Below are 12,827 nucleotides of genomic sequence, written 5' to 3' on the forward strand. Positions count from 1 at the left end.
TTGGTTTTTGTTTCTTCTAAAGTAGTAATTTTTATTCTAGATTTTTGAGGGTATTTTCTGAGACAAAAAAAGACTACCATGAAAGTAATTATAGCTACTTTTAAGTCAAATTTTGATACAGAGGATGAAGAAGTTGAGAAATTCTAGGATTAACTAGATAAGACTCCACACTAAATCAATATGTACTTTCATCCTTGCTGACTTTAGTGCAAAGGTGTGCATAAATGAGGTAATCAAAATATGTCACCAAAGGTATTTGGCCTTAGGTGTTCACTGTTTTCATGGACAGACGAACTCTAGGACTCTCTTATGGACAATCCAAGGCAAAGTGGGATTCCCTGTACAGGATGTTTCTGGTCTTCCACATGCTCTTGTGTACCGGTGACATTTCATCAACCCTGAACACCTTGTGGAGCCTTTTAATTGAGATCCATAATCACTCAGAATTTAGCCTTTCTGTATGTATAGGAAAAACTAATTGACTGGGCACTCTGTAGATATCTTCTGTTAGTGTTTGTGTCTTGGAAAGGTGCTGCCAATGGACAGTCAATGAGACCCAAACTTAAATAGGAGAATGCTTGCTGGATTAGCTGTGGAAAATTGTAGAGTTCTTTTATTAACCTTAAGTTATTTGCTGGGATAAAAGCCCATCTTTACAGTACCTCTGTTATTCCAGCCATACTGTATGTCTGTGAGTCTTAGAACACTATAGTCTCCAAACACTTGAAATTGAGGATCACTCAGAAGGCTGATAAACACATGGTGAGTGTGACCAAGTTGAAAATTACAACTAACAAGAAATTATGAAGGAGAATCAAGGTTAAGGATATTATCAGGAAAATTTGTGGTTGTAGAAAATGGGCCAGTAGTAGGAGAGGAAAAAGGGATAACAGATGCATATCCAGGATGGTAGGAGAACTCAAGGAAGGCTCATCACTGGTTGGGTGGATCACCTATGGTGAACTTAGGGAGCAACATGGACAAGAATCCCACAGAGTAAGTAGGCATGGATGGGTGGTAATCCATGTTGTTGGGATCCCAGACCGATCTGAGTGTGTCTGAGAGCTGTATAGCTTTGGGAACTTGGAACACAGAACTCACCACCCTGTCTTGTTAAGTAACTTTAGCAGTTCTTGATTACAAGGAAGCAGAGACCAGTGATCGCAGCGGTTATGCCATTCTGCCTTTGCAGTTCCTATAGAGAGTGATGCCATCCTCCCAGACCCTTGGACTGCAGCCTAGGAGTCATTCTGGACTCCCCACTATCTCTCTGCCCCTCCTCCCCCACTTACTGTGGCTGTTTCCAGGTCTGTGGATTCTACCTTTGCAGCCCCTTTTCTCCAACACTGACACCACCTTGGTGCAGGTCTTTGTAACTTCACGCCTGGATTATTGCAATAGCCTCCTGTGGGTCTGCCTGCTGGAAGTCTCTCCCTGCTCCATTCTGTCCTCTGTTCAGCCTCTAAAGTGTTTTTCCTAAAGCTCCTGCTCATTAAACTCCCTATTGCCTCCAGGAGCAAATACAAAATGCCCTGTTTGGCATTCACAGTCTCTTGTAATCCAGCCCCTTCCTCCCTTTCTGGTTTTCTTAGACCTTACTCGGTGACTTTTACTCTTTGGTCCAATGACCCTGGTCTGGTTTTTTGCATGAACAAGACCCTCCATCTCTTGATTCTTGAAATTCTCTCTGGCTGTCCCTTATCCCTGCAATGTTCTCCCTTCTGTACTCCAACTGTTTACCTTCCTCAGCTCCAGTCTCAGCTTGTACTGGAAGTCTTCCCATCCTGTTTCCTATGTATCCTATATAGCTGAGCCGTACCTATTTGCTTGTTGTCTTTCCCATTGGATGGTGAGCTTCTTGGACAGGGGGACTGTTTTTGTATTTCTTTGTATGCCCAGTGCTTAGTATAGTGCCTGGTATATATAGTAGGAGCTTAAAAATACTTACTAATATTACAAGGGTAAAATAACTGTGATGCTGCTAATACATTAACTCTTAAAACTTAATGGTTGTGAAAATTGAAATACCATAGATTGTTTGTGAGAAGAAACCTTAGAGGCAATTAAATTCATTTTCCTTACTTTATAGAAGAGGAAACGAAAGTCCAGATAAGGTGTGTGACTTTTTGATTAGGTTTTGTCACATGGGTATTCTGTGGCAGAGCCAGGATTGAAACCCAAGCCCGGTGCCTCCAAGTTCCTTGTTTTTTCCATTCTTTATAAGCAGCGTGGCCCTTGAAGAGGCATTTGAGGTTTGTGAAATAGAGAGGTTTTGGAAATAAATACCCACATTTAATATTCCTGCCCATAGTGTTAATGTTACCCTCTCCTGCACAGGTGAAAAAAATTCTTTATATACATCTACCATTAAAAAAATAAAGAGATGGAGATCTAGACTAGCTTATTCTAATATCCATTTTTATATACCTTCATAGCAGTATAGTAGAGAGGCGAGGGGAATAATTTTTAATATTATCCATGGTTATCCCAAATTTAATATTCTTCTGTTTGACATGGCATACTTTTTCATGAAGTGTTTATACAGGCCAGTGATAATTTATTCCAAACAGATAGTTAAGAAGTGTATTTTTTATAATTGTATACTTTTTTTCGTGAAGCCTAAAAAATATCATTTCCTGGACTAAGTTTTTATTTTATTTTATAGGTCTTGCTTAGTCTTGTTTTTGATTACTTAATTTTGTTGTATTTGGAATAATTTGTGATTCTTCAAAAGAAATTTCGGGTTTGTGTTATTTTCTTTAAGGTTCTTGCATTGGTGTTTATACGCAAACTAATGGATTTGTGTTTTACTAAACGAGAGCTGAGCTGGCTTGATGATCTCATGCCAGAAAGTAAAAAAAAGAAGGAGGATGACAAACAGAAGAAGGAAAAGGAGGTATGTAGAACCGTTGAGTACTTTGACCCTGCACTCTGCTGGGGAGCTGCCGAGGCTCAGCTCACAATCTCTTCCATCTGTCAGAGTGGCTGCCCTTTGCAGGTGGCTGTGTGTGAGCTCTGCCAGGAGGACCCACCTGAGCCAAGGTTCGGATGGCTAGTACGCAGCAACTTTAGGAACTGTGTGTTCTGGAACAACGTATGTTTGCTGTCATTAACACGTTCTAGAGGAATCTGGAGCTTTACTTTGAAATTTGAAATTATTTGAAATTTCAAGCATATTTTGATGACAAACACAGAGAAATGGACCATAAATATATTTTGTCTCATGAAATTCAACTTTTTGAAAAATTTAAGCCTCGTTTTCATACTTAGTTTCTAATACTAAGTTCTTGTTTTTTATTAATTAATTAAGAAGTTTAATTGATATTTATTATTTTTAATAATAAAAATAACATACATAAATAAAAAGTTAAAATTATTATTTTCACTTATATGATCAGTTCAAGATTATACTTTTAAAAACATACCAGATAAATTGAATAATTATGTTAGTATAATACCACATTTGCTCATCATAGGAAGCTGAAACTATTAATTATTACTAATGCTGATATCTCTGCAACTGATATGAGACTTTAAAAATTATGTTTGCTTTTCAGTAGTATTTACAGATATCTAATTATGATGGAAATGGTGTCCTGGACTTACTTGGATTGTTGTCTTAACGTTTTTAAAAGTTAAGATTATTGTTTTCTTCTAGAAGGCACCATATACTGATGTGTCTGTATCATAATTTAAACTGCTCTTCCCCAGTAGTGGCACAGTTTATCTTATTTTTATTAGATTCATCAAGGTTGTGGTGATGTACCTAACAAAGGGATGCTATCTACTTCCCATCCTTTTGTCTTCTCTACAACTTTTAAAGAATCCAAACAGTTCATTTTAATTTGGACTTTGAGCCATGTGGCTTTATTTTTATTCTTCAAAGTTCATGGCAATGCACGACCTCAGTGGGACGGAATAAAATCACATGTAGAACGTTCAAATGGTTTCATTTAGTTTCACCTTATGCATATATGTGTGTGGGGGGAGTGTTTGAATTCTGCTGATTAGCCTTTTCTGTAGCAAGATACTTTTTTAAAAATTGGGGGATTTCCTATTTGTCTGTTTCTTAAGTCGTGAAAATCCATTTTTAAAGAACCATCGCAACCCTTACATTTTATTTGCAAAAAGTATGTTTTATTGAATCAAATACAATGGGAAAAGCCTTGAAAATGGCAAATTTGGTAGGATGCCAGCATTTATAATTGAATGATACTTTTTTCCTAAAAGTTGATATTTTTATTAATTAATAGAAGAAAAAGATAACTTACAAAATACATATTTTTTGAAAGGATTTTTTTTTACTCTGTGGTATAGATAATTATGTAAAATGTTGGCATGAAACTCAACCAGAAACAGGGACCACTCAACTGTATGTAAGAATCCCTCCCAACAGCATATTGACTTAGAAAACCACATAGTAACATTATTTATATTTTATTGTATTTTAAAAATTTTGATAAATATTTCCCAAGTACATTTTAAACACTCAAGCTTCACTTGGTGACACCTTTCATGAAGCTCTTGTTAAAATAAGTATTTCAGTCACAACTATGTTGATGTTTTGTTTCTGTAGTTTGGCAGTTTTGATCTCTAATTAGTTCATCTGTTATATGTAGTCAATTTCTGAAATGAGCATTAGTCTACCATCTTAATCTTTCATAGTGTTGGGGGAGCAGGGGGCATGTAAGCTAAGGTTATAGGGCAGAATGATTTCATTTGCTCCTGGATCCCCTAGGAGGCTGAACGGCTGCTTCACGCCGATGACAGTGACACTGTGCACCTTCCCTTTGAAGGGGGGAGTCTCCTGCAGATTCCAGTCAAGGCCCTCAAGTACAGGTAGGAGTGAACTTTATTTTAAAATAATACTTTTCCTGTCCTTAGGTGGTTAGGTGAGAACAGTGCATAGCTCACAGCCGTAAGTGCTTAATAAATGCTTCTTTATTGGTTGTTTAATCAGCTTTCTAATATTCCTTTCAAGTGGAGATTATTTAACCTTTTAAAGTTACCGGTGAAACCTCTTAAAAAAGTGATGTACAATAAAGTTGAATGGCTCCAGGGAGTGGCTGTGTATCATATCATCCTAACTATCAGTGGTGTCTTAGAGGGGTTCTTATGCAGCCTGGAAAAAGGGAGCTTCTGGCAGAGCTCTTTCAAAGTCCAGAACTTTGTGGGAAGGGAGAAGTTTTCACTGGGGGCATGTGCTCTGCCTCATGCCAGACTTCTTAATTATTCCTTTGGTCTTTTTCTAGATGTGCAGATTTTAGTCTCAGGATGCTTGGCCTCCTTGTGGAGACTCCATGTAGCATTGTACTCTCAATGTAAAAGCTTTAGATAACTCCATTCCTCAAGGATTATAGTCCTTTCGGGGAGAAAACATGCTACCTACTTCCTGTTACAGAGATGAAGGCCTCAGAATGCTAAATGAGATAAATTCTATTTTTGACGTTGCCAATATGGAAAGCTGTTTTAATTGACCAGATATATTTTGTAGGTTTTGTTCCGTTTGCATTGCCAGTGGGGGAAGGTCGGCAGGTATAGGAGGGTAAGAAAGTGGTTTTTGGCTGATTAGAATACAATAAAATATATTTTAAAAAAATGATTATAATTCTCCAGGCTCTGCAATTGCCTGGGAACCTTTGAATAAAAGTTATAAGAGATTGCTGGCCCGAAGAACTTGAAAAAAATTGTCCATGTGATTCCCTGTAGTGTTTAACAGTTTTGGGTTTGATGTTTAATAATTTATATTTGTAACTTGAAAATTAAGTAATCGTATGTGAAATTTTGTAATGTAAACCCCTGAACATATGTCCTTATGTTCAAATGTAAATTCCTACTGATTTTAAAAAGTAAGTAATCTGTTGTCCTCTAATTGGAGGTCTGCATGTCAAGAAGTCAGCCTGGCCCCAGTTCTCCTTTCAAGTTTTATTACTCATTACTCTCCTCTCTCTGTGCCTGTGCACTGGCTGCCCCTGCTGCCTGGCCACGGACCTCTCAGCCCCAGTTTCTTTAAGGCTTGTTTCGAGCCCCATCTTCCACAGAAGATATTTCTGGATTCCTCTAGCTTCTCCTTCCCAGTCCCAAACTCACCGTATTGTATAAGCGTTCTTTGCATATTGTGTGTGCGTGTGTGTATGCTGTGTTATCGTGTGCACATACATGATTTAGCCTGTGGCCAGGCTATAAGCTTCTTGGGGGCAGGGACTGTTTCGCTTTTGTCTTTGAATCTCTAGCATCTAATTCAGTGCTGGATACATGGCAAACACTTTATGAATGCTTGCTGTGTGTTTAGGTGAAGGGATTCTTGTTCAACTAGTTTGGATTGGAAGGATTTTAGTCCTTTCTAATAAAAAAAAAAGTTAAAAAGAATTAAAAAAGTTAAGTTAAAAGTTCCACATTAACTATGTATACATCTGCTCTGGGTAGATCTAGTCTGCTCTTGAGCCATTCAGAGCTGAGCAACACTGGTTAGAGTAGGCATAAATTCTGTTACTCTGACCAGTTATGAGAATCATTCATATTTAACAAGTTATTTGGTCTTATTTTTAAACTCATGTGGAGTTTCAGAAATATTTTGTGTTATGTCATGTAGTGTGTTTATCTTTGCATTTTAATGGATGAGTGGATTCTCTTTTTTTTGTATTAGCAATGAATGACGCTATTGGGAATCTTCATGAAAGAAAGACAAGTGCTTATGTTAACTTACTATTTTAAAAGTTGTAGCCTCATTTCCATCCTCTGCAAAATTCAGCTTCTTCATTTTCAAATAAGTTTTCTAAATAAATTTTTATGTCACCGTAGTTTTCCCCAGTAACCCTCTTACTCTTCCTTTCTGAGAATCACGCTATATAACAAATAGGATTTTTTTTAAAACAAAAAGAAAAAGAAGAGAAAAGTCAATTTAACTAATTATAAATACATTGAAAAAGGAGGAGAATATGTGTGATGGCAATACTTGTAGATCTCTCATCTCTCCAGAGGGAAGTGGCTTGTACTGTCTTCTGATATCTCTTCTTTAGAAGAGATGTTCTTTACAATTTTGTAACATTCTTTTTTTGTGTTGTATTTCTTATTTACATTTTTATAGTCACTGTCTATATCATTTTCTTGGCTCTGCTTACCTAACAGCATCAGTTCATGCAGCTCTTTTCATGTTTCTCTTTATCACGTATCAGATCTTAGAGCACAGTTATTTTACTTTGTCATTTCTTTCAAGATCAACAAGAAACATTATTTCATGACTTACTTGGTCATCTTGGATTGCAGTACAATAGGTATTTGCAAAAAGATCACTGAAAAGAATTGCAGCTTATGTGCCAATATTGGTTGTTGAGGATAAAAAGAGATAAAGAAATTATATGAAAAACTTAATAAAAACCCTTCCAAGTAAATCTTCATATACTCTGCTATTTGTTGACTTCAGAGCAAAGGTGGGAAAAAGTGAGGGTGGCAAAAAAGTATGTAGAAAGACCTTGTTTGGAGAAAAGGAATGAGACAGCCCTAAGACTTCTGGTCTACACAGAATTCTTCAAACATTTTCTGTCAGGATCACTTTCTTTGAGGAAATAATTGGTCGGTCCTAGATAGGGTGAGAGCTAAATAGCAATAAAGAAAATGAAATAGATTTGAACAGAAAGAAAAGACTTGTTACTGTGTGAAGACTTATCCATGAATCTGCTTTCTGTGTTCAGTCAGAATACTGACTTCTCAAGATAAAGAGCAGAATTAATAAAATTCAGAAAGAATAATGAGAGAAGAATATGGCATGCAATTGAACAAATATGGTGTACAGTCTTATACTATTGAAATAATTATCAGTAAAAAAGAGAAATAAGCAACAGAAGTGACCTTGATACTGACATTTAGCTGATGGAAATCTCTTGTCTCAGAAAAAGTGAAAGATCCCAGAAAGCAGCTTAACAAGCATTTGACTTATTTACCAAGCAGAGAGAAAAGGCAGCACCCCTTTAGCGTATAAACTCATTTATAAAGTCTTGAAGAGAAGAATGATGAGCCTTACGAGCAGTATTATTTCATAAAGCAATAAAAAAAGTAGCAAATGGTATGTCAGCTTTAACAGTGGTGCCAATTGACCCAGCTAAAAGCAGAATAGTCCTAGTGACATTTAAGGACAAAACTGGAAGGACAAGAAATAGAATTAAAATAGACAAGATTTATACAGATAACTAGGCAACAATTTTTCACAGTTAAAATAAGTGCAACCACCACACTTGAATCCTAGCATCACAGTCCTGGATGTTTTTTATAATAGAAGTGAGAAAATCAGTAGGATTTGATCAGGAGTGTACATAGGAGATGTGGTTGACAGAGAAACAATCATGAAAGCACTTAGTGATTAATATGCAAGGTGTGTGAAGGAGGGAAGAAGTCACGGGAAAAAGCCAGACCTTATTAATACTAGAAAAGATGAATGGAGATCACCAACAATTGCTGACCTGTACAGAGTTTATGTGGAAGTCATTATACACAAATCAAGGATATCCCTGAAATTTGTCAGTGGGGAGAGAGGAATCTTTTACAAATGATAATCAAGTGATGAAAACATCTTCACCATTTCAGAATTTACTGAAAGATTAGGGACTATGATATCTCACTGGTCTTAGTGTGAGATCATGAAAAAAGTTTGCCTAGGCCATTCAGACAGACAACACCAAGTGGATAAAGAATGCCTTTTGCCCACGTTAGAGGCATGCATTTGGAAAGGGCAGTCTCTGGAGCTTATCCATCACTTGTGTATATGGGAGACATGTAATGCTGATAGAGAGGGAGTTGGCCCCATAGATGAAAGGGAAGAAGAGTGCAGGCTGGCTTGCCTTCAGAGAGTTGAAAAGGTCTCTATTGTCCCCTTTTCCCATGGAAATAGAGGCACATCCTATCCAAGCCAGCATTCTCTTGGTGTTCCTGTGTGGTAGCAATGAGTTGGATGGCCGTCTATAAAGAATCAGTGAATATCAGGCTGTCTAAGAGGCAGTGGCAAGGTTCACGGTCCGTGGAAGCAGGCTGTATCTGAGAAGGAATGAAGAACTTGGAAGAAAGAGTAAATGGTCTCCAGAAATCCCAAGATGGGAAGGGAAGACACAGCTACTTATATGGAAGGATTGGGCGATGTTCAGTGGAAAGCTTCTGCCATGTTGGGTGGCTCCTGTGTGTCAGACTCATGAGTCACGCTGGATGGGCAGGCACAGATGGGTTGTGATGAGCATTAATTGGAGAGAACTTCCCAATGATGAGATCACAGATCCATTTGAGTGTGAGGCCAAAACACCCAGAAATGTTTACCTTTGTGGAACCTACCCTTATGTTAAGGGTAGGTCTGTGTGTATGTGTGAGGACAGTGTGGGCAACATGGAAGTATAAGTAAATACAAAATAAGTGCCAAGTAAATTTGGTGGGGAAGGGTAGAGAAGGAGCAAGCAGTAACCGAGGAGATCAAGAAGGGCTCCTTATGGGAGATGGCACTGGGACTGAGCAAGGAGCTGGGCATGAAACTGGGGAGAGGTAAGAGGGGCATTTCTTGACCTCAGAGGACAAACAACCTTTGCAAAAGCCTGGAGATGAGAAATAGGGTGTCATGAATGGAGGGAAGGTCTGTAGGCCAATTTTGCTGGAACAGAGTTTCTGAAGGGTGAAGTGACATGTAATAAGCCGTGGGAAGATAAGCTGGAGTGAGAGTTTGAAAGGCTTTAAAGGTGAGACAAGGTAGGATTTTACTCTGTAAGCAGTAAGGAGCCCCTGGAAAGTGACATGATTTGACCAGTGTGTTAGGAAAGTCCCTTTGGTTGCTGTGTGGAGGATAGATTGCAGAGAGGAACAGCTAAATCAGCTGTTGCAGGAGTCTAGGATGTGAGACTGTGTGGAGAGAAGGGGGGCGGATGAGAGATGGGGTGAAGGGAAATATTGCTTAGATGTGGGTGGTTGGAGAAAGGGAACCATTGAGGATGAGAATGAGGTTGCAAAACTGCATGATTGGATGGACGATTATACTTTGTCAGAAATAGGGAAGTTTGGAAGGGGGTAGATTGGGGCTGAGAGATGATCATTTGTTTTGGATGTGTTGAGTTTGAGATACCTGTGGGACCACCTGTCAGGAAACATCCAGTAGGCCGTTGGGTCCCAGGGCCCTCTGGCTGTCCTAATAGTTTTCTATTCCTGTCACATAATTCCTTGATGACATCTTACCCTTGTTCTTTGAGGTTGATCATGTACTGCTGTTTGCTCACATGCACACAAACCTTCTCTTTGCCCTCTGATACTCATTTTTAGTTCTTTGAACTGCTTTTGCCCCTGATCCGCTGGGATCCAGAAACATTCAATGTTGGTATTAAAAGAGGGACCTTTGGATTCATGGGAAGTCTGGAGTCATTTTGCTTTATGACTTCCCGAAAGGTAGTTGAGCCCTCTCTCTGCCTCTTCAACTCTTATTCAGAGCACCTTTGTACTTTGTCCTCTGTCTGTCCTAGATAGACATGCTTATAGACAGTGCTCTCTAGGGGTCCATACAGCTGAATTGTATGATCTGGGTAGTGAGCATTTGTTGTCCACTTTAAATTTCCGGTGTGGATGGTTGGCCCAGACTCCTCTGAATTATTACAGATCTTTTCCACAAGGCACTGTGATGTCTTCTGGCTTGATGCAATCAGCACAGGGTCACTATCCATAGGAAAACTTCCATGCTGCACCTCCTCTGTCCTGAGGGCAGACCTCTTATCTGATGTTTATGATCAGTCATTTCTGTGCAGAGGGGAACTTTGCTGTGACAACACTTCCTTAATAACTTTTCATTGCTTCATTTCATGAACTGAATTCAGCCTATAAGTTAATAGATCCTGTAAGTGAGAACATTTTTCAGTTACTTTTTCTCAATTATTTGCAGGCATTCACATACATAGCCACTCATTCAGGAAGTTTATAAAGGAGGGTAATTTAATTTTTTTCACTGCTTAGGCTTATCTTTCAAAGGTAGAGTAGGGGTGTAAATTTTGTGAACTTCTTATTTATTGACTGTGATAGTGAAACCAGATATTTGCAGCTGTAGCTATCTTGCTTCCTCTATGTTAATTAAATTGTAAGAAATGAGTTTAACTTTCTAAATGACCTCTCAGTAAGTGTCCATGATTGGCCTGCCATTTTATTACTAAATTTGGAAATTACTAAATTTCATAGTTAGCTCTCCAACATCTATATTTGTAGCTTGTTTTGTCTGAAAATTACAAGTTATTTTCATCTTCTGGTTACACACATAATTAAATGCATAATTTTTGTGAACTTCATGGTTTACATATGTTTTAAGCTATCTTGAACCACACTTCCAAATCCTTTGTGATGTCTCAATTGAATTAAAAATCTTGAAGTAGCTCTTCCAAATAAATATATTGTGGGAGATCTCACAATATTTTTGGGATAATACTATAGTATTCATATTTGTTGTGATACATATAAATTTGAATTCATATGCAGGTTATTATGATCCTAAAAAGGGGGTCAACAAATAGTAGCATTCATAACATAGAGTGGATTGTTAACCACTGACATTTTTCCTTAGCTCTTTGTGCACTTTTTGATTACATATCCCATCCTCCTTCCCAAGCTCATGAAGGGTTGTCCTTGTGAACTTCAATACTTAATCAAATCTGTGATGTCATTTTGTGTCAATGCTCCCTCATCAACGCTGATCTTAGCCATGAGAGAGAGTGAACATTTGAAACTTAATGATATTGTCTTTGAATAGCGCAGTCTGTCCTTGTCTTTAATGGATTCCTAAAATTTTAGAATCGGAAAGGACTCTAGTGACTGTCTGACCTTTGCTTGAATGCCCCCTCTCCCAGAACTGCCCATTTCATTTTGGAATAGTTCGAATTGCCTATGTTAAGACATTTTTTTCCTTTATCAAGCCTGAATTCAGGCCTCTTTTTAACTTCTGCCCCTTGAGATAGTAGAACAAGCATAGTTAATCTTTCATGACTTCTAAATTCTTGAGGATGGCTATAATCCTTTCCTCCCTTCTCTTCCTTACTTTCTCCAAATGATATTTTAATAGCATTGATTTGAGACCCTGGATTCGCCACCTTGATTATCTGTTCTCCTGGACACAGTTCTGCTTTATTACTGTCCTTCCTTAAATGTATTGCTCACTCATTGCTGAACCACCTGCCTCAAGGATAATCCAAGAAGGAGAGAATACAGTGGCACAAGTAACCTGCAGTGTTTTTCATACTTAGAAACATACTATCTGGGCTTTGATATCCTATAGGATAATTATGAACTTTTATATGTAGTTTTAGAATAATATTTTAGGCCTTTTAGGTGCATTGATGACTTTTTCCTTGTGATTTTGATGGCAGCAAACCTTATAGGTAGTCTAGATAACAGCATTTGTGCTTTGCCAGGTACCATACACTAACCAAGAAGTGTGTTTGTTCTCCAGCGTTGATCCTTCAGTTGTTAACATATCAGATGAAATGGCCAAAACCGCCCAGTGGAGAGCCCTTGCCATGAGCACCGAGAGCACCAGAGCGTCCCGGCCAAGCATGAGGTAGCTATCGTTGTCTCATGCCTGTGTTCGAATGTAACGTTTTACCCATGACTCCAGTGATGGTTGTGAGGAGAAAGGACACATGCACACACAAACATGTACTGTGGTGGGGTCTCTTTGACTCTTGCATGTGCTCATTTCTGCTGTCTTTGGATCACTTTCTGGTATTGCCACTCCAGGGGCAAAGAAAGGGAGAGTCTCCAGAGCCTTGGTGACTCAATTTAAGGTATTTTCTTTCCTGGCAACAGCTCCTTGTCCACTATAGTTTGAAAAA

At 38.3% G+C, this 12,827-nt stretch overlaps 1 protein-coding gene across 7 annotated transcripts in view; it reads left to right on the top strand.

The window, feature by feature from the left end:
* Nucleotides 1–12,827, top strand: part of SLC4A7 (solute carrier family 4 member 7) — a 122,048-nt gene that overhangs the window by 103,254 nt on the left and 5,967 nt on the right. For 6 of the 7 annotated variants that reach the window (XM_072651132.1, XM_072651137.1, XM_072651138.1 and 3 more), the window contains 3 exons: nt 2,765–2,896; nt 4,739–4,839; nt 12,446–12,553. In XM_072651132.1, the coding sequence (XP_072507233.1) occupies nt 2,765–2,896; nt 4,739–4,839; nt 12,446–12,553 (341 nt within the window). Of the gene's footprint in view, nt 1–676; nt 763–2,764; nt 2,897–4,738; nt 4,840–12,445; nt 12,554–12,827 lie in introns of those variants that run through there. The other variant, XR_011976580.1, reaches the window with a different exon arrangement.

This window comes from Notamacropus eugenii, chromosome 3 (genome assembly GCF_028372415.1).
Source record: "Notamacropus eugenii isolate mMacEug1 chromosome 3, mMacEug1.pri_v2, whole genome shotgun sequence".
Taxonomy (NCBI): Eukaryota; Metazoa; Chordata; class Mammalia; order Diprotodontia; family Macropodidae; genus Notamacropus; species Notamacropus eugenii.